Source organism: Bradysia coprophila, unplaced genomic scaffold (genome assembly GCF_014529535.1).
Source record: "Bradysia coprophila strain Holo2 unplaced genomic scaffold, BU_Bcop_v1 contig_350, whole genome shotgun sequence".
Taxonomy (NCBI): Eukaryota; Metazoa; Arthropoda; class Insecta; order Diptera; family Sciaridae; genus Bradysia; species Bradysia coprophila.
In genome coordinates this window covers 3699056-3721659 of record NW_023503608.1, presented here as the reverse complement: position 1 = coordinate 3721659, position 22604 = coordinate 3699056, and the positions used below count along the sequence as shown (strand labels likewise).

General features: G+C 33.6%; 1 protein-coding gene and 1 long non-coding RNA gene across 9 annotated transcripts in view; one reads left to right on the top strand and one right to left on the bottom strand.

Moving 5' to 3' along the window:
• LOC119080308 overlaps positions 1-2227 on the bottom strand; it is a 28802-nt gene extending 26575 nt beyond the window's left edge. Inside the window, exon 1 of the long non-coding RNA XR_005088311.1 lies at positions 2102-2227. This is a non-coding gene — a long non-coding RNA (uncharacterized LOC119080308). The remainder of the gene's footprint in view (positions 1-2101) is intronic.
• The window catches only part of LOC119080299 (potassium channel subfamily T member 2), a 152731-nt gene that overhangs the window by 65291 nt on the left and 64836 nt on the right, over positions 1-22604 (top strand). The window contains exon 3 of one of the 8 annotated variants that reach the window (XM_037188579.1): positions 13948-14166. The exons of the other annotated variants lie outside the window; for them this stretch is intronic. Coding sequence (XP_037044474.1) covers positions 13949-14166 — 218 coding nt within the window. The 5' untranslated portion in view covers position 13948. The remainder of the gene's footprint in view (positions 1-13947; positions 14167-22604) is intronic. 8 annotated transcript variants of the gene reach the window in all.

Genomic DNA, 22604 nt, shown 5'->3' with positions numbered 1-22604 from the left:
AAAAAATTCTCAAAATTTCTAGAACTCAAGGCAATAATGTATATCAGTCCCTAATCATGTCACGGCCTAAGACAAAAGTTAAGTTTCTAAGAATTTGGCTAAACTTTAGGGAAATAATTCTAGAATTCTTTGTTGAAACGTTCTCATTGCTTCACAATTACAAAATTCGAATATTGACCTTCCAATAAAAAATTAATTTTTACATTTCGTTCATCATCTTGAAACCAATTTGGTTCATGTATGTCGTCTGAGTTATACTAGGATTTATGACAATACGACATAGGCCTCTACCTGTATTATGAGAAGTGATGTGCAGATGTACTATGGGTTTAACCTGTTCCGTCAAAGATAGACATTATTACTTACTAAAGAACCATTAAATCCGTAACTTCTAGTTAAGAGTTCTTTAAGGCGATATTACTTTTAAAAGTGACAAAAACTTTGCTTTTCGTATGTCTTGGCCTAAGTGATAATGACTGATTAATGATGATGAAAAAGTTTGTTGAACATTTTTGGATAGTTTCATTAAATCTTGCATGAATGCTACATTGTTACACACGCTTCGCTTGATAAACTATTATTGTAGAGTATCCTGATTTTCGTATTGATTATTTACTTTATTTCAATTTTTGTTGCACATTTTTCAAAGCACATAACTCATTCATATAATTCGAATTGTAAAGTACGTGTCGAATAAAAATGCCATCAAAATCAAATGAAAAGGAAACTTTAAATGCATTGCTACCATATCGATAAAACATATCACCGTTACAGATCTTACTGGACTCTTTCGTCCACATTCGTATTGAAAGTTACACCCGAATTCGTTTGCTTGTGTGCTATAGAAATGGAAATATGTTTCATTAGGACATATGCCTCGGACCTATTTGATATTACTACATGTAATCAGACATTGCATACGGAATATTTAAGTTTTCAACATATTTTGTATTCTCCTAAATATGTTCCAACTATACCGAAAGGATCTTATACGTGTTCAAATTAAAGGAATTCGTTTCTACTGCTGAAATATTTATTTTCAATTTTAGCTTCAGAGTTTTAATAATAATTTATGAGGTGTGCTCGGAAACAAAGGGAAATTGATTTTAATTCAATTAATAGTATGAACCGTACGATGACATGTTAGTCAACTTTGTCTTACATTTGAAACATTTGAAAGTTACATTCCGGATTCCGTATTCGTGATTGCAGGACGTAAATACAAACTACAACAGCATTTCCTAGTAAATGATACCATATTATGCACTGCTGTTGTTAGTTCTGTGATTTATTAGTGCTTACGCTCTCGCGAATCTCTACGATACTTTATTTGAAACAACGCACTTCAAGCAAAGATGCTTTTAATGACAGCTGCCAAATAGAGTACTATTTTGTATGAAAAATGATTCCAGATTTTTTACAGTGCAAAAATTTGTTCGATACACTGCCCAGTTTCAGTATCATGTCTTTCTTTCTCAGCGATCTCATTCTTCCAGCGCTCTGTGCTAGAACCATTTTGCCCATGGGCGTACCTACCCATTTGTAACAAAATAATAACAAAATTATTCTATGTACACTAGCGGAATTTTGAAAACCGACACATTTTATTATTATTATTATTGGTTTTTTGTGAATTTTGCATGTATTTTTCTATGGAGAAATCAGAAACTCAAGTAAAACACATGAACAGAAAATGTGTCGGTTTTCAAAATTCCGTGCTTGTATGCAACGAATTCTTCAGTAAATTGAAAGAGAATATAAGCAATTCAGAGGTAAACTTTGAGAACAAGTTTTGAAAAACATTGAATTTGATGTATTATGAGACTATACAGTTCAACAACAAATTCAATGTTTTGCGAAACTTATTCTCAAAGTTTACCTCTGAATTGCTTATATTCTCTTTCAATTTACTGAAGACTTCGTTGCACTCAATTTCGTCAGGGACAATGTGACAATGAAGAACAAAAGTTCGCAATCAGTTGAAGATGACGTTGTGGCTTAAATGTATGTTCGGAATGGAGAGTTCGTAGTCCAAACCAATTTTAAATCCGAGAAAATTAAAGGATTTTATTACAAACAATCGAAAAGTACATCATTTTACATGGTAATTATAAGTTATAAATTTCGTTAAGCTTTTCTTTTTTCGGTTGTGTTCCAAGAATGCTACGCGCATTCCCTAGTTGAATGGCCAAAGAAATTGTTTCGTATAGAAACTTTTTGGCACGTATATCACCTGATTCTCCGAGAAACGTTCCAAGATTAGCTTTAAAAATGTTCGTATAACAAATGCATTAAACAAGTCAACGTGCAAACAAAAAATTCACGCGTCAAGTAACGCATAAAAGTGATTCCTCACTTTTTCTCAGTAGTTTGTTCGTCTGGACTCCTATAGAGAGTTAAAGAAACCAACAAATAACAACCTTTCTAATTGATTTGATCGAGTTTAGCCGGCTATTTTACACTAACAGTTAGAAATAGTTATTAAAAATAGTTTTTTACAAAACTAGATAGAAAAAGTCAAGTTCAAGTGGGAAGTTAGATGTTCCAATGGTAGAAGTAGCTAGACTGGATGATTTACGCAGTCAAAACGCTGAAGGCAAAATAAATCGTGTGATACGGACGTTTAACGTTTATTTGTATTATATACGTCTCTTGTTCCGAGACCAAGCCGCTATTGATTCAAATTTTAATTCCGAGAAATTCCAAACCATTCATAACATTTCTTTATGCCATTCAGCATCATAATATGCAAAATTTGCAAACTTTAGATCCTCTGTGAGATAAAACGTTGTATGCAACTCGATGCAAAGTACTTTATTAGGGTCACAATGTGTGTAATGACACACGGCTTGCGGCCTCGTGTCATAATTAAACATCTAGAGCCTAATAAAGAACCTCAATTGCATATAAATAACTAAAAAGTTCAGAAAAAACTCTGAATTCCCAATAACAAGCTCTGATTCACAGTGTCAAAATTAACTGTGAAGTTATACTTTTCACAATGTACGAGAGATCGCGAATAGTGGAAAACGTTACGTGTTTGAATTGTCGGTGCTACATGTTAGTATTCTCAGTTAGTTGTGTTCTCCGATGAAATTGCATTTATCAATTTAAGTTTCAGTGAAGAGTGCTATCTGTAAAACATTGTGTTGTTCTTGAACGATAAACTTCAGAATCATGTCAGAAACATTTAACGTTTCGATTAATCTTCACCGAGTGAATCGTTTCTGGTTTCTGTACGAAAATGCTATATGTACACACTGAGAACATTATTCACTTTTACTGCAAAATGAAATAACTTTGCGTCGAATTTCCTTTGGCTTTCCTTTACATTGAAAATGCCATACAATCCAGCTGATATAGACACTGCAAGCGTAAGGTAATATAAACGGTTTAATAGTAATTTCTAAACACTTCTATGATAAGATCCGCCCATTGTTCGAGGGTAAAAATACTCGTAAACATGAAATAGAGACTCTCTACTGATATAAAGAATCCAATGAAGATTGCAACAGGATTTGCATTTATATATTCGAGATTTTATCACTTAATTTTCGCAATTTTATGCGAAAAGCTTATTTTTTTATTCACATTAAAAGCAAATGTTGCAATTTACGGTTTCAATGTTTCCATCTCGAACAATTTTATTTTCTACTTTTATACATTCTGCTTTCAAACTGCAGGATAGATTTATTTACACACCAGTTTACTTTACCGTTGACGATGTGCATACACACCACTTGAAATGCAAGGCAATAAGCTCTCAAGTAAAGAAGCTATTATTTCAACGAAACTATCTTCTTAACATGTCTCGTCCTCACAGCAGAAGCATAAAAATTCTCATCGCAAAAAAAAACTCGTATTGTGTTTCTCCAGCAAATTATTAGATTTTCTTTTATGATTAAACTCTCTTGCGGTTTCGTCTGCATGTTTTTCTATTTAAATAAAAAAAACGGCTTGTAACTCAGTTGTGGAGGACACGCTGGTAGACTCAGTGTGGTGAACAACACTAATGATATGAATATTGTTAAACTTGTTCAAACATTTCAAGTTTTACGATATTTTGTAACTGAATTAACTTTACATACATACAATATTGATGGTAGAGCATGTCTCGTATGATGGATGATAGCGTTTACTAATATGTATGTTGGTGCATTTTGTTTTCCCTCGGGGATTAATTTTTTTTTTAAACTTCGTGTTTAGTCAGGTTGATTTGATACAACGGTAAAAAAGCTTCTAAATAATGTAAATGCGACAAAACGAAATTTAAGAAACTTAGTTGTGCGGTTAGAAACATAATTTATGTGAAAATTTAAATAGATGTTGATGTTCAATTGTGCTTCTAACCAAACTTCCTCATCTCGTGCATTTCGTGGGGAAAAAAACTGAAGAAACGAAAGCTATTTACCGCTTTCGGTAAATTTTCGGTCAATAAGTTTGTGCAGATTGTTGTATTTATTCCGATAGTCATCAGTTGAGGATTGTCTTACGGTTGTAATTATTGTAAATCAACACAATGTGTCGGTAAATATTCGGTTAATTTTTCAGCATTTTTGACAAAAGCACATGAACCTATAGGATAGAATAACTTACAGCAGTTACTCTACCTAAAGACAAATCTTAAACTGACGATAATCCTAATACATATAGTGCGTCCAGTTTTCATACAATATCTGACACAGTTTATTTCCTTCGGTAAATTCAGACCAGCGTTACAATAGTACCACTCTTTTAGTTCCACTTTCTCTCGTAAAAGGGAAAAAGTGGAACTATTGTAACGCTGCATATATGCAACGTTACAATAGTTCCACTCGTAGAAGGAAAGTGGAACTATTGTAACGTTGCATATATGTGACGTGAAGATAGTTACACTTTTTCCTTTTACAAAAAAGGTGGAACTAAAAGAGTGGTACTATTGTAACGCTGGTCACTGACTGTCGCGCCCTATCCTTCATTGTTCTTTTTTACGTAATAGGTTTTTCGGCTAAGAATAACAATTCTGAAATTACTGAAATATGTTTAATTGTTTGTTGCGCTTTCGTGTGTTCACCTCAACTAGAAGTGGATACTATCACTAATGTATAATATGATCAAGAGGACGGGATAGATCAGTGGCTAAGTAGTAGCCTTCCACCAAAATGATCCGGGTTCGAGTCCCGTGTCAGACAATTCACATAGAATAGTAACCCAAATACGATGAATTTGTGTACATTTAGGCGAGAAATCAATTAGCATCACTAATTGTCAGACAATCCACATAGAATAGTAACCCAAATACGATGAATTCGTGTACATTTAGGCGAGATATCAATTAGTTTCACTCATACAGTATTTGCATACTTCGAGGAGGCATGATAAAAAGGAGCAAAATGGGCCCAACGGTGGCCTCCGTGCGCGTTCATCCACTTGTAGATTAGCAACTATTTTTAATTAAAAAAGGTTGTTAGTAAGGTCTCTAATCAAATCAAATTACTGATGTGATAATGCTCTTTGGTTTCAGGTTATTTCTTAGATGAACAAGGTGTAATATTGCATACAAATAAATTAGTAAAATTTGCATACAAGTGTAAATTAGTGATAGCTGATCACATATTTTAACGAATGCTAACGATGGCAAATGCAATCTAAAATTAAATATTTTCCATTTGTTTTACTCATTCCAATTTTTCGCTATTTTTGTTAATAGTAACCATTAGCGTACATGCGAACAAAAACAACTTTATCTGATTAATTTTACAATTTCCAAATGATGAACATTTGTTGGTTAAAAAAAGGCTGTTTCAAACAAACAAAACCTTTACTTGCGGCAGAAAATTGAGATTTTAATTAGAACGCAACTAGTTACCACAGTCACAGCTAGTGGAAAATGCTGTTGACTCAATCAATTTGCTTTACTCGCACAATGCCTGATGCATTTCGGTAAATTCGATTGAGGTTTGCGATGCGACATCTGCTCAGGAATTGACACTCATCGAATAATCGTGGCTGTGTCATCCGATACAGAACAGAGCCGATATATCCGGAGGGATCAATTTTGTATAACAGAAATCCAATGGAATTGTTGAACCATTTACATGAACCATAACAAAGAAATTCTGATGTATTCGCGTATCTAATGGTTACAAATTTCCATTGAAAACAATGTACATTGTTATTGTTAGTATTATGTAACTAATTTCATTCTGATGAATATGAAATTGCAACCATTGATGCTTGCACGTGAAGCGGTTTCTGTTGGCAACAATTATATACAGTTGATGTCGGTTTAATGGAATTCCAATTAGGTAAAATGTGATGTTTTTAATTTGTGATTTAATTTAATCAGGACAGGGTTAGAAGTACCGAAATTCATTACACAATACTCGACTCGTATACATTGTTTATACCAAAAACCTATCGAAATTACAATCGCCATGGGATAATGTAATGAAAAATATTTCCAACAATTCACAGTTTTTCACTTGGCAACTTTGTAAGACTTTCCGGCTACTCCCGCTCAATTTGTTGTTTGCCAATTTATTGGATAAACAATCGATAAACCATTAGAAGCTATCATTGAGTTGATCGACGACGGTTGGAATGTTATGCTTCGAATTAATTTATTACTTGCCTAATTTGCCTTCATTAGGGAAATCGTAAACATTCTAACTTGGGAGATGAGGGGTTTTGTAAGTTAATTAAAATAGATGCCATACCAATTAATTAGGTTCTAAATAGCCGAATTTATTATCATCCACTTTTCTTTCTTCAATAATGGATCGATATTATCGATTCAATAACTGAACCATATTTCTATACAAATGTTATGTAACCAGTTGTCCAGTGAATTATATATTTTATGGAATGCTCTGCAAAACTTTAGATTGTCGGATTCATATGACACGTGTGTGGTTTATAAAATGTTTTATTAGCCTGAAAATGCATTGTTGTGACTAAATTGCAAAACCGAAACATGAGACAATAATTTCACCCAACCTAATTATATGTGGACTTAAAAGCTCTTATTAGCTTTCGGTAATTTTGAAAGCCAGATGTGGGATATTCTAATAGAGGGGGAAGCCAGCTAAGCGTGATACATCACGCTGAAAATATACAATAACATAGACAGGAGATGGTCAGCAGCGTCGACATTTATAAAACGTTATACTGCCGTGTTAAGCTAGTTCTGGTTTGGAGAGCTTTCAGTTTTTCTTTTCGATTCCCATGAAATCACTGCTTTTGTAATGGAATCTCTTAAAGAAACTCTAAGCTCACTCAAGAAACGCTTTAAAAAGCTATAAAAAATGCTGTAGGTTGGTCGAGGAGAAATTACGCGAGCAAACTCTATCCCACCTGCCTCCATTAGCGTGTCTTGGCGCTCCATTTCCTTCTATTGGTTACCGATAGCAAATAGCACCTGGCACAGTATTTGCTCGCGTAGTTTCCCCCTCAACGTTGGCTCAAGCTAACCGTTAATTCTATATTTTTATCGAATGATATCTGACTAGATCGAAATATATCGAAAGGCCACCCTTGTGTCCCACAATCAACTGTGCAGCTAAGTTTTCTCTTTTTATTCATCGACCATTACGTAGTTAGTAGAGTGATTGAATTTACGCTCGGAAAACTTCAGTGTGTCTATCACAAAGTCTATGAATGGACAACTTTGAAAAGATTTAATCTTAAAGTTTTTCTATGGATTCATCGTCAAAAGAAACATAAATTAAAATTACTTTGATAATAGTTCTTCAATTTATGGCAACTGCACTGATAGAGCAGGTATTATAACCGTAAAAGACGTAATGATTTAACATTACGAGTGAAGAAAGTTGTAAAACAATATAGCCTTCAGTTTTGTACAATTTTATTGGTATAGATTTATAGCATTAAGAACTACTGAAAATCATTCCAACTTTCTTCGATAATAGCAAGAAAACTTTAAATAGTTTCGTGTTTATTGTATAAGTTGTTACTTCTCACGTTTCCAGTTTAACAGAGTTAAAACAACAACTTTGTTGTCCATTACGATTTCGCAGAATTCAATGACAGGTTTTATAACACATTTTTTCAACATTTTCAAATCAATCATCCTCGTCTTCCTTAGAAATCGTCGAGGGAACATAGGTCCAGATAATATTGCCAGAATGAAAAATATAGACGTGCGACAGAGCGCGCACTTCTAGTAAGTCTCGAATATGTCTTTTGGGCACTGTTGACTGATTTATACTTAAAATGTGTGATAAATCAAAATTGGTTCACAGCTAAGATGAACTGTTAAAAAAATCTGCCAGCACAGCATTCTATGTTCGCTTGTCTACCAATATTGTCATTGGCTTCGACTTCGACAAAATGAATATTCACAGTCATACGCAGTACCGCAGCCAGAAAATATTGATCGTATATTAAATTGGTTTGTTCAATACGTGGGCAGGTTCCAAGTTCATAAGGTAAAATTTCTCAACCGTTAACAAAATGGTCTACAAATTTCATATGAATTTCTAATAACAATTGAGAGGAATTCTCGTTGCATATTAAGTTTTGTTTCGATTTTTTTTTCCATTCAGTTCAAGGAACTCAAAAGAAGAATAAGACCGGTGAATGAACAAGAAACCAAAGTTTGATTGGTTTACAGGAAGTGGAAGATATTATCGATCCCATTTCCATTATATTCACATATTGACTGAAATGCTCTTGATAAATTTTCCAGAAGTGCACTTGAATAGCGGTGAAGAGTGTCTGTGGAAAAAAATGAGTTGAACAACGCCACACTGGAAATTATTATTGAGAAAGCACATAGAATTATATACTTATACACGAACTGCCACAATCATAATAATAATGTAACACATTTACCAACGTTCATTACCAAAAAAAAGCGGCCGTGTATAAGCCATGTATTTCCAATTTCCATCCCTCAACACACATAATAATAGTAGCAAGTTTCCTTACCCAAAACACAATAAAATCGATATAACCGAAAAACCATATTACTTTAATGATTAATTTTATTATTAGAAGTTTGTGTTGATATGACGTGTATCTTTAACGGATAGTCTCATATTATATTCGACATTTTGTTATGGATGTGCTGTCTGCGTTGAACTTAGGAAGAAAATTTCAAGTTTTTTTTCCTGGGCTTATACACTCAATGTACCTACACCTACATTATAGAAACATTATGAGGACAATATCGATATTCTGACTTCTTATGATTTATGGTCTATATATACAGAACACATGTTTACGTTTCACGTGACATTACATTATTATTAGAGGGCCATTTGTATTCATGCTATTGACTAGTGTTTGACAAATGGTGGTTAATCCTAACATCCTAACCTAACCGAAAAGTCAATGAAAACTAATTAAGCGAACTGAAAAGATGATTAAGATAAAAATTGATTTTGATTGGTGTAGTAAAGTGTGATTAACCTTTTATTGCTACTACCAGTCGTTTTAAGTGCTAATCGATACTCTTTCCACTTGCGTCATAAAGTAAATAGTCAATCATATGGTCACACTTTTTCTGTAGTATTGTATTTGTCAAGAGCCTACAATCATGTGATATTAAGTCTACGTTTCGGTTAAAACTGCAATATTGTTTGTTATAAGACCTACACAAACAGCCTTTTATGGCCAATAACTTCAGGCTGACGTGACTTCCGAACCACGCCTCGAAGTATGCAAATATTCTATCAGGAAAGTTAGGCTTATAATTGATATAACAAGCCCAAGTAGGTTAATTATGAAAACAAATTCTTTGCATTTGTGCTATGAATCATTAAGTGTGATCAACAACCAAAGACACCGCAACTAGCCAAATTATGTAGTTTCTGTGATACATGTACGGCAAATTACATTCGACAATGTACTCTCTGAGGAAAGTTAAACGTATAATTGATATTTCGCCCAAAGGCTAGATATGTGTACATACATTCATCGTATTTGGGCTACGAGTCTTTCATTGTTTATATCGTTGCAGCTACATCACAATTACACAAATTATGAAACTTGAGTGAACTTTAGGACGTTACCAATGCGCTAAATGTGCTAGAAAAACTGCCTGACACGAGAATCAAACCTGTTTCATTTTCGTGGATGGTCAGTGTATAACCACTACACCATTCCGTTCATTAAAGAGGGTTACTGGAGGTATTCTTTAGAAGCTCTGTATTCGTTCTGATATATTCAGATATTTTCTTATTCGATAATCATAAAAAGATCTGAATATTATGAATTTGCTTACCCATTTGCTACTAAGATCTTTAGATCTAGTTAACCTGAACGTTCAAATCAAATGTGAATGTAAACTGTGCTATGATCACAAAATAGTACATTTTGTTACGAGTGATGAAAAGTTGAATTTTTCAGTCAACGACGATTTTTGTAACGGAAATGAGACGAGACTACAACAACATTAATAAATAAATCACTCTACGAGTTATTTCAACAACAAAGCATGCACACTTGATCGGCGGCCGGAAATAGTTATTTGTGTATCTGTTTTCGACGATTGTTTTTAGGCAATATCGCGAGTTGTAGCCCGAACGAAGTGAGAAATTGCCTAAAAACAATCGTCCAAAACAGATACACAATAGTATTTTGCATAACACGGGCGAAAGTAAAAAAATTCAAACGTGTGAAGTTTGCAGCCCGCGCCGCAGGCAAGGGCGGCAATCACACGATTTGAATTTTTTTACTTTTGCCCCGAGTGATGCATACTATTTTTTATGCCAAATACTGCGGAAGATTTGTATTTTCGGTCCGAAACAAAACATAATTTTAATTAAACTGTTGAGTTATCAACAAAATTTGCTGTAGAAACACCAAAATGCCGAAAAGCGCGGGGGTCCAGGGGGCGGCAGCCCCCTGGCATAAAAATAAAAACAATTTAACAAATGAAATTACTGTAAACATACATTCACTTGCTCACAAAACATTTGGCTATCGTCAACACAACACTACACTCAATGCGTACTTTCAATCAAGTGAACATGTGTTTTCGAGACATATGAGGACCGAAAGTAAAATGATGACAGTGACATTTACTTTCGGCCCGCAAATACGCAAGCCCACGGGGCGAAAGTAAAATGATGACAGTGACATTTACTTTCGGCCCAAGGCCTGAATTTTTTTACTTTCGGTCACCATTTGAGGACCGAAAATACAAACTTTCGCAGTATTTGGCATAAAATAGTTATTTGTGTATCTGTTTTGGACGTTTGATTTTAGGCAATTTCGCGAGTTGTGAAAGTGCCTAAAATCAAACGTCCAAAACAGATACTCAAAAAAATTTTCATGTAAGGGGTCGAAAACCCGAGAAAAATCTCGAAACTCCCTCATTTTCGACCCCGACACATGAAAATAACTATTATATGCTTCCTACTGCGGGACGAAAGAAAAAAATGTAAGTCCACGGGCCGAAAGTGACGGCCTCCTTAATCGATACGTAAATAACTAATGAAAATCCATTTTCGGCCGAGAAAGTACTTTCTTGGACGCAAATACATCTCTCTGAGAAGTACAGAAAAATCAAACTTTTCGATCATAGTTTGCGTGTCGAAATCCGTCGAATTTCAGTCTTAAGCGCAAAAAGGTCCTTTTTCAACTAGGACCCGAAAAGTCGGATATGAAAAATATTATTCGTACCACGGACTAAAAGTCCTCTCATACGCTAAAAAAGACTTTTAGTCCGAGGTACGAAATATACTATTTTAAGAACAGAGGTAAGAGTAGTAAAAGTGTGTCATAATGGATGTAGGGAAGAAAACGGACATATGGGGTATGGGGTATGAAATCTGAAAAACAAGAGAAATAACGGTAGCACATTTTGAATGTCACCTATAATCTACTCTATGGCTATTCAAACAGTTTAAAAAAACATTTACGGCCGGTTAGTCCCGAAAATTATGGTAATTGACATATATTATCTTCATTTAAGTGCCCCTCGATATATTACGAAAATCCAATTTACATTATTTGTTATTTGTCTATTTTTGAATAAGTAATCAGATTGTATATTCACAATATGCTAGATCCATTTCCATTAGGCATCAATATTTCCTGTTACGAATGAATTTATTTCCAATTTTCGGTTGTCATCTCCATATTCCGCGTATAAAATCATGAGGCAGTAATATAGCAATTGTATTTATGTTGCCAATCAATGTTAAAAACGCATTTTCTTTCAGCAAATCGTATTTTCGAAACGCTTTGAACGCGTATATCGATTCGACACATCAAATTCTATTTTTAACATTTTCTATCAGCTTTGATGTTTCACAAAGCGAACCGAATTGTAACGCATAATACATGCTATACTGTTTAAGCTTGGCGATGGAAATACCCCAAACGCTTTTCCGAACTTGACGAATTTTATGGTGAATTGTATACCAGAGGTAGTTTCTATCTGATGCAACTAGTGGCGGTTAGGTGGCAGCACAACAATCATTTTGGATGGGTGCTTTTCAAAAGCAACTATGGTTGAGAATTATTTCATGTAATGTTGAGTCTCTTGTTTACATGGCGGTATATATAGATAAAACAATGCCACGTCAATCATTAGGAAATTTATTTGGATCAATTTGAACTTTCAAGTCGATGGAGACGATTCATTTTCGATTTGAATAGAATTACGATGTGGTAGAATTCTACAGATAATATTAAAAATAAAATGGACACCAAGTTGATGTCTAATGAACTGAGACTTAAGGCCGAAATCACACGAGCAATTTTGAGTTGATGAGATCGACAATTATGCTGCGTTTTTAATTGTTGTGCTGAATATCGATAACAATGGAAAACGCAGCATAATTGGTCTAAGTGGAACTTTTCACTATTTTCTCTGGATTCTTTAAGAATTATTTTTGTTATTAACGCATTATCTTGCAATGGACTGAATCCTGTCATTTTCCTAAACCCCAAATGTCCGTCCTCCCTCTCATAAGACCACGGTTTGAAGTAGTACAGACTTTCAGATTATTTCAGTTCCTGAAACGGATTTTTTTTACGACTTTTATTTTTGACGACGGTATTCATAGAAGTTACAAAGTCATAAAAACTGATACAACTTTCAAACTGTACCCGTATTAGAGGCAGGCCTATTTCAATCTTTTAGTATCAGCTAATGAGATTGTTTTTAATGCACTATAAATCTTCATAGCATCAAAGTATTTGTCTTTGTCATAGAAGTAGTTCTAGTGTTTAAAGTAAACATACGGTATTTCAATGATAAAATACAATTCTGAACTGTACGAATCTAAAAAAAAACCTTCCATCGTTGCATTTTCTGAAAAGGAAAGTGGTATGGTTTCCGCAAACAAATGCAACTGAAGAGACTTTTTCAGTTTCTCTTTCCAACAAAAAATATTTGTTTTAAATTTAACTTTAATCTCATCTCAAACGAAAATTCTGAAATTAACTCAAGCACACAACACAAACCATTCACAGCACATCGCTCAAACTAAGGCATATAACAGTTATACGACGCTTTTGTAACATAAAAAGGAAAAACTAAAAGCTTTTGCCGTTTATTTATAAACACCAACTTTCTAATATTGTGATTACTACAAACACAATATAGTTGGATGGTTTTCATTCCGGTATCAACACATTTAACTTACTTCCTCGCATAGATTTGCTATTTTTATTTCTTTGTTTTATAACGAGATGACATTGAATTGAATGTGTTATGAGTTTACAATGAGGATTTTTACACACGACAACTAAAAGACACTTCCTCACAATCGTAAATATTACATGAATCACCGCATGAATCACGTACGTACATTTGAACAATGTTTTATTGTTTCTTTCATTTTTGTTTCTGGTTTGCTTTCTGCTTGTTTTATTGTAAGGGTGTTCAGTGTTTCACAGTAAATATGTCGATTTGTTGTTATTGTTTGCATTAGAAGAATCATCTGATAGTTAACTATAACCATATAAAATGTACGAAACATCATACAGAATGTCCATGTTCTTCTTTCGACTGCACAACTTGCAACGTGAACAAGAAAATAAGCGAAAAAAGTCAGCCGAACGTCAACGACAACGACGCGGTGGCAAGGTGTTTCGATGCGTTAGCGATTCAACTGGTCATTTGACTTTAGCACCATCACGGCTATTCGAAAGGACACCGATGAGCCCATCGGATAGTTTGGATGAAATTGCACTCCAAATACCGAGGTATTTCGATTTTGAAAATTCCATTTCTTTTTCAGGTGTAACTAGGTGGAACAGTTTTACTGGTGGTGATGCACAGTGTGATTTTGTGATTTTATTAAATAAAAAAATGCAATGCGGTCAGACTAAAACATTTTTGTGCTATGTATTACCATGGCTACATGATACAGGTTAATACAGACATTTTATCGAGGATCAGAAGGACAGAAAAACATTTTTTGAGTATGATTGTATGTGATGTATTTTCCATGTAATTTTTTAAAAATGTGAATCTCATGTTGCTCGTAAGTTACTTTTCATATGTCCTCCATACATGATAGATTGCACATTGAAGTGTGTTATCACTGTAGCGACGAGTTTCGTAAACAACATAAGTATGTTGAAACGATGTTATATAGTCAATGGAAGACCTCTCTGATTCCGCGCCCATATATCGACGTATTTCATGAGGGTATAAAGGGTACAAGCAAGAATCACTCTAGTTTATACTGATTTTAATTAAAAATCAATTCAAATCAAATAAAGTTTTTGAGTAAATATTAAACTCGTGAACGGATCGAACAAATAGTAAGATGGGCATCTGTTACGTTGTTATTCGCTCCGAACTCCACAAATATATTTTATAGTGGCAGCGGATTGTTTTATTTTAGATTGATGATATTTAATATAACCAGAACAATGTTCAGTTCATAGTTCATATCTTACACTCGTACACACTTGCATGTCATGTAAGTGAAAAACTTTCGAGATATTTTCCCCATAAAAGTTGATTTTAAACTGTAACATAAAGGATTTGATATTCAAATATATATTGAAAGTAAACCAATTCGGTTCTTTCAAAGTTGTTTATGTACATAAACATTGTTGTGCAAGAAATGACTACAATTTTTGTAATATGAAGTTTAATAATTCAAAAACTTTGGTCTTAGAATTTTTTACGTGGTTGCAATCCGCATGATTATCATTGTGAAATTTTCTTCTATTTTTTTTAAAGATGTTAAAGTCGCTTTACATGATGCGACATCTTCCACTGATGGAAGCTTCAATGATGATAATATTTTCGTAAAATTAGTATGACATGAAATTATTTCAGTAGTTGGCTTACCATCAGTCAAACGTTTCGCCTGATACAGTTTTAGTTCCTATAAATTTTCTATAAGTTTCTGATTAATAGGGAGAATGCGATTTTCACTTAAAGTTAGTTTAAGTCGACGAAAAAATTGGAAATTTTAGGTTGACTTTCCTTCCTTACGTCAAGTTATAACGATAAGTGAAAATCGCATGTGTTGATTTATTTTTAGCGACATTAAAGTGCAACTTGCCATTAAATTCGTTACAGCAATTTTAATGGAGCAGGACCTATTTTTGGTAATTTAATTCCGTAAAATTCATTTGAAGGATTTTTAAGATTTTATTATGAATTTTGAAGAATTTTATGGAAATAATTTCCAAAAAGAGCCGTGTAATGGAGTTCTAATAGACCCGTACGCCTTTTAAATATTTAAATTTATTTAGAATTGTGGAACAATACTCTTCAATTCTTCATTCGTTCTATTCGTTCCATTCGTATATCGAATTTCTTCACATTTCGTCTATACGTACGTGTGAGTGCAACGACTGTCTTTGCTGTAAAGTTAACAAAACATTTATTTTACTCAATTCTTCCCCAGAGTTCAATAATTCTCGTAATTTCGTCTTATTTTTTGAAATCACTCTTTGGAACTAATTAGGCTCATAGAAAAGATTTTTTCGATTCAAACAACCTGGAAAATCGGACCTTGGCGAAACTTGACGTCCCACCAAAACCACATCTTAACATTTTTTCAATATTTTATTGTTCGAATGACTTATAAGTATAATGGCGACCTCTAGAGTGCGTGCAGAATAAAACCTTTGCAGAAGTATTTGCAGGATTTTTTCAACTCGTCCTAGAATACAGTCCTAGAATAATATTTGCCATCGCAAGCTTATATTCTACCAAAAAAAAATCTCTACGGATTTCAAATGCCCATAGGATGAGCAACATCAAAGTGTAAAATGATGTTCCCTACTAAGAATCACAATTTAAAAAGCAATCGTGCGAGGAATCATGTTCAAAAAAGAAAGAGGAAAAGAATCTTTACTTGCCACATCCCCCAAACACTCGTTTTACGCCAGTAACAGTTTCCAGGAGTATTCATGAGTAAAAATACCGACGTTACGTAATAACACTTTGTCATGGCTTTGTCTCTAAGTAATCAATAAATCAATGATTAATTATTATGATCAATTATTAAATCATACATGAATTTCGTGTTCCTTTTTCAAGATTTTTAATCCTCCCTCACGTTTCCAACAAGGGCTAAAGTTTACGTTTCTTTTTCTTACTAGAAAGTGAAACTATGTGCTTCAAATTGACGATTTAGAGTTGGTTTTTTTCACTATTCGGTCACTTTTCTAATCAATTTATAGTTAAATTCCAACTATATTTGGCGAAATTGATCACTTTGTTACTATTTTCTTTAAAAAAAAATCACTTGCCGCCCTGGGATCTACTATTGTTTTCAGCTCTTTTCGCATTGTCATAAAATGGGAAACTTTCAATAGAGTTTTGTTAACAAGCACACGAAAACGAGTTTTTTCATTTTTATCCCAGGTTATGTAATGGATTTTACATGCTGAGGGCGTCGATAGTAGTGCTTGAAACGTGAAAATTACGGTTTTCGACTCGTGTAGCATGTGAAAACCATTTATATCAATCCAAGGGGGTAACTTTTTCTTCTGATTTTTTATACTTCTTTTGCTTTTCTTGGGTTTTTTTTTAGTTTTTACCCCCTCGTGCAAATCCCTGACGTGTTTTACAAGTCTAAAGTTAATCTCATGCGCAACATTTTCTGGGCAACGGTGTATTTCGGTACATTGCGAATATCATATAATATCAGACCCACTGTTCCAAATGCATTGAAATTAGATAAATTAGATATCTTACCTTATAGACATCGAAATACGTCGAATAAGAAAGGTGTAAAATATAATTGTTTCGGTATAGATACCATACAAAACTTCTCATGGAATTACTTCTGTGAGCCGAGTCGATAGATAATAGAATAGAAAATATGGGGAATGAACGTAAATGAACATGAAATATCTCTCTTTGTACAATTTGGTACCGTATTTTATGATATCTATGAATCAAAACTCTTCCATTCAAATTGCTCAACCGAACCAGTAAAATAAATATTAAATTAAATATAAAAATTCAATTATGTTTTCACAATATCATCGCATCTGTACTTCCCTATTTCGCTTTTCGTATAATAATTGAAAAAAAAATGAAAATATATAAAATATTCCTATTGAGTAGGTATATATCAGCTTATGTTCATCTTCATATCGCATCAGGTAAAAATAAAAGCATTCGAAAATTGAATTCAACCTTTTTACTTACAGAGTCGCATAAAATACTGTGCCACATCCCTTGCTTGATGGAAAAAAGAGGAAGTTGTACACACTTTGTTGTTAAAATGTACATATTTAACGACAAAGTCAAATTGTTTAGAATTTGTTGAATATTCAAATGGCATCAATTTCATGTGAATTGTATCGATTGGAACAACAGCTACAATACACAACACACTATATGTGGCGTTTAACATGCCCAAATATAAAGCTTGTTTTGTTTGTGTTTCTTCAACCACACATTAAAAGCTTTTTCTCGTTTTCCATTTACGCGTGAATATAATAGAGATACATTTTAACACACACATATTCCGTGCTATTGTTCCAAACAATGCACATATTCTGAAAAACATATTTTCAAATTCCCATGATATCCTATGCCATATCCACGAATATTATCTCTGTTCATGTAAAATAAAAAAAAATTTCCGATGTCATTCAAGCCATGCTCATAACATTGATCTAAACACATTGAAGTAACCCCGTTCACAGTTCATTGTTAATCCCATATCGAATAATATGGTAATGAATGTATGCGAAGCGATTATAGACTTCTGGTAATGACCGAAATTAAGTGATTCAATCAAACCTAGTACAACAAAAGATGTTCATTCGATTGAAATGCATGCATTAGTTATTTAATTAAGCCACATGTGCTACATGGCCTAGTTTGTAACGAAAATTCATATACAATAATGTTAGACAATGAAATATCATTCGCCGAAAATATACACTGTGAATTTGAAAGGTAATCTCTATAATAGTCTTCATTGGAGTCGACATTTATGGAAGTTGATTTTCCAGCTTCGATGCTATATATCATTTCAACTTGATTTAAGACTGAGAAAACTAAACAGTTGAATTGCATTTGTTTTCAATTTCAACTTTCATTTAACGTATGGTACATCTCATATGTCTTGCGACATATAACATTTCAATTACATTTAGAGGAACAGCAATAGAAATTATTTGAGAAACTATCTGCAACTTGTGATGAATCTTTTTTAGAGAGAGTATGAGTTACAGCTGCGTGGTCGTTTCTTTTCCTTTGGAAATATACTTCACCAAAGCAAAAATGTTGGGTGGGAATGGCGTAACTCCTGTTTCGATCTGTGGAATGTTTTTTTTGCATCTTTCGATGTCTTGGTTTCGACAGTGTAAATTTCAAAATACCACATTTCATCAGGCCATAGTAGGTCGTATCTTTTCGCATGTGCATCTCTGGCGAATCATAAGCGAAATGGAATATAATTTTTGCATATCATTTCACCACTACCTTTGAACCTTTAACCCAATTCGAATCTGCAAGTGCTGCGCATGAACAAATTTAGTTCGAGAACTTCGAATGCTCACTCTTGTACATGCTAGGAAATTAATTGGAATTGAGTCAAAATTCCAATTAATTTTCTGACAGTTTGGCTTCGCATCATTGTTCTGCTGCTTCCAGGTAATAATAATAATAATATTAATAGCGTATGGTTATTCTTCAGCCGGAAGGACACATTTTTGAGTGACATATTCGGCTACGATTTACTGCTATAGATAGTGAAGGTACTTTTATATGGTATTGTAATGACCTAACACTAGAGACCACATGCTTAACGTGAATTCCGAAACACGCCTTCTAAGTATTGTAAACTATGAAGGATTTTTGAATATTGTGCCTTAGTACCATTGCTAAGCCCACTCAAGCGCAGTAGTAGTAGAATACCGGCAGCTCCCAACAATGTCTTGACTGGTAAGCAGTGTGACAGCTCTACACACACAATCGGTGTTGAGGAATTTCGCGCCGTGTCATTCACAATAACCCACAAAGTGACATTTTCCTTATACAAAATGTGTCATTTTATCAATTATTGTGAATGACGCGGCGCGAAATTCCTAGCAACCACACAATCATACCAGATTTTTTTTATGAATCGATTCAACCAGATGTGTATTTGTGTACACATCTGACAACCGACTTTTTTTCTGGCCTGGTTGAGGCTCGAACCACCGACACTGATAACTCAATCGAATATTGGAAATCAGACGTGCTAACCATTACGCCACTGAGTCGCCGCTTCCAGGTAACTTCTGCTTTGAATATCGGTCTCGACTCAAATTGTACGAGCTGCCTCCGAATTATATTATATAAAACCCACTGATCCTAAGAAGTAAAATCCTTTTATTTATGAGACCTTAAATACCTTCACTTCCACTACCTTGGGACTACTCGTAAATCCAGCTACAAAATGTCACACCAACTCCTGATTCGTACTTTTATGGTCCCTCTAGACATTGTTAATTCATCAGTTTATTCATAAATTTCTTTTTATTAAAGTCAAATAATTCGATCAAGTAAATAAATGAATAAGGACAACAACTGCTCTTGTAATAATCAAGGATATTGACATGATTTTATTTTCCACAGCAAAAATTCGAAAAGCAAGCAGAAAGAATGTAATTGATTTCATTCTTATACTAAATAATTGCCGTTTGTGATTCTCTTCTCTTGCTCCGTTAAATGTATTTTTGTTAAACTCTTCTAATTGTGATTTACCATGCAGTTACCGTTCTCGATTTTCCTTAAATCCGGTTATTCGGTTGTGATTTAATTAAAAGACAATGAATACACTGGAAAGACATCAGCAACGTTCTAACACTATTCGTTCTCGTTAGTCTTATATGACTACACAGAAGTCACTACGAACTGTTTTGCAACGAAAAAGGTGGCGAAACATTTCTACGGACCGACTTTCAACAGTTGACCTTGGATTTACAGGAAGAGAGAACAAACAACTTTGGTTTCATGAATTTAATTTACATTAAACTTTGCTAATCCGGTTCCCATCAAAAATTCATCAAGTCTGAGTGATTTTCCAGGTTATTAAAATTGTGAATTTCGTGTCAGTGTCGGAAGCCCACAGCATTATTGTTTCATTTATCTGGCATGTTCTAAATGCTCTATATACAACTGTTTCTGTGTTCTTGATGTTGGAAGAGCATCATCAGATGTCATGCGAACGTCTGTTCTGTACAGGTATTGCTCGTAATATATATATAATACACGTTGAACGTAACGTATTATATTTTAGAAAATATATTTAATAAGAGAAGAGGATGCAATTTATTCGTAGAATGCTTAAGCGGTTAAGTCATCGTAAATCGTAACTTATCCGCAAAATCGCATTTAAGTCTTTCTTTTTTGTGGATTTAATATTTCTAACTTTATAATAAGTAACGAAAAGAAGAAAAAAATATATTCGGTGTAAAAGCTACATCGATATTAAATTCTGTGTAAGCTTTTCTCTCCATAAAAAGCTCCTTTAATGAATAAAATGGTAAATGTGCGCGCTACCACGTTATACACAATAATACACGTGATGGAAATGAAAAACACGAGCACTCTCGCTCTTCGTCAGTTTGGAAAATATATACACCGATCTAATATAGCGTTCTCAATTCATACAAAAGGGAACTTTTACGTTAAAACACTTTCAAGGGTGATTTAGTCTGTTTTAGACCGTTGCTATGTCGAGAGAATTTGAACAATAGAAACAAATTTGCCGTTAGAACATTATTTTTTTGAAATCTATGATTGCCGGTTAGGTTTATGTTTTTGCTGGTTTTGTTCGCTGTGAAATATTGTGTATGCTGTGCTTTTTTTGTGCAACATTAATAGAACGAAAAGAAAAATGTATCGAACAATTCATGTGTTTATATTCGATTATAATAATAACCGAAGGTGTATGAAACAACCGAATTCCGAGAGTGATTTCGTATAAATGTAATCACAATGAAATAAAGTTTCGTCGTAATTTTTTTTTGTATCCATCTTATTAACTTACCTATTACCTATATCATGTTAGTGAATTATTAATTCGACCCATTTGGAAAAGTATATCAAATCAATAAAGTCGTATTTTACGAAGTGGAACGAATTAGAATATATCTAACTGGCATTGCCCTTTTTTTCTAAATTTAATGGAACTGCTCTAATTCTTGTTTAAAAAGGCGGAAATTGTCGACACTTGTTATGTGTCACAAGTTACACAAATTTCGTGCCTAAGTAATGTTGGTGTCTTCCCCGTAGGGTTTATTTTGATTGCCCATTAAAAAGGATCATAAAATGAAAAAGAAAAGAAAATTTGAAGAAAAAAAAACGTACGAGATGGTGTTTCTTGAGTCAACGGAAAGATATGTGTGCACTTATTCAAGTTCGTTTTATTTTTTCACTTTTTTTTTGAAAACAAGGGAGGGGCTTAAGTCATTAAATGGGTAAAATTATTGCTGTTTTTAATAAACATAATTTATGCCTACGCTGTGTCGAGAAGCAATAATTGTTGATGAGTCAAACCCAGTAATATTAAATACAAATTTTTACATTCGAAACATTGAGGTGAAATAAGTAGGTTAAAGCAAGTTGAATAAAAACCAATCAACGAATTAAAATTAATTTCGTAATTTGTATTGACAGATTAAAAGCTCAACCGAAATTTTAACCGATATTTTTGTTTGTTTTATTTAAATTTGAACATTCCGCTTGGTTGTGTGAAATAATAAAAAAAAATCCCAACAAAAAAGGTCGCTGGAATAATTTACCGCAAAAATAAAATTCCTTTCCACAGACAAATAATTTTTTTGTATACTTCGTGGGTTGTCGTTTTTTATTTTTGAAATCATTTAAAAATGCCCCAAAGGAAAACCCACAGAATTTAATTCAATTGACTAACTCGTACGCGGTTTTTATATATATATATATATATATATTATATATCTAAATTAACCGAAGTAACATTGACTCCCTTGAAGGATTGCTCAAAGTTTCCAGCAATTAATTTAAAAAAAAACGTAATAAAAGACGAAAAGAAATTTCCCGTCTATACATTAGTCTTGTCAAAATTGACAAAAGCTCGTCAGCCCCTGTTGAAAACAATTTCCTTGTGGAACTTTACGAACATTAATTTTGACAAAGTTATTTATATTTCAATCATTCATCAGCGTATCATAACTTTTTTTTT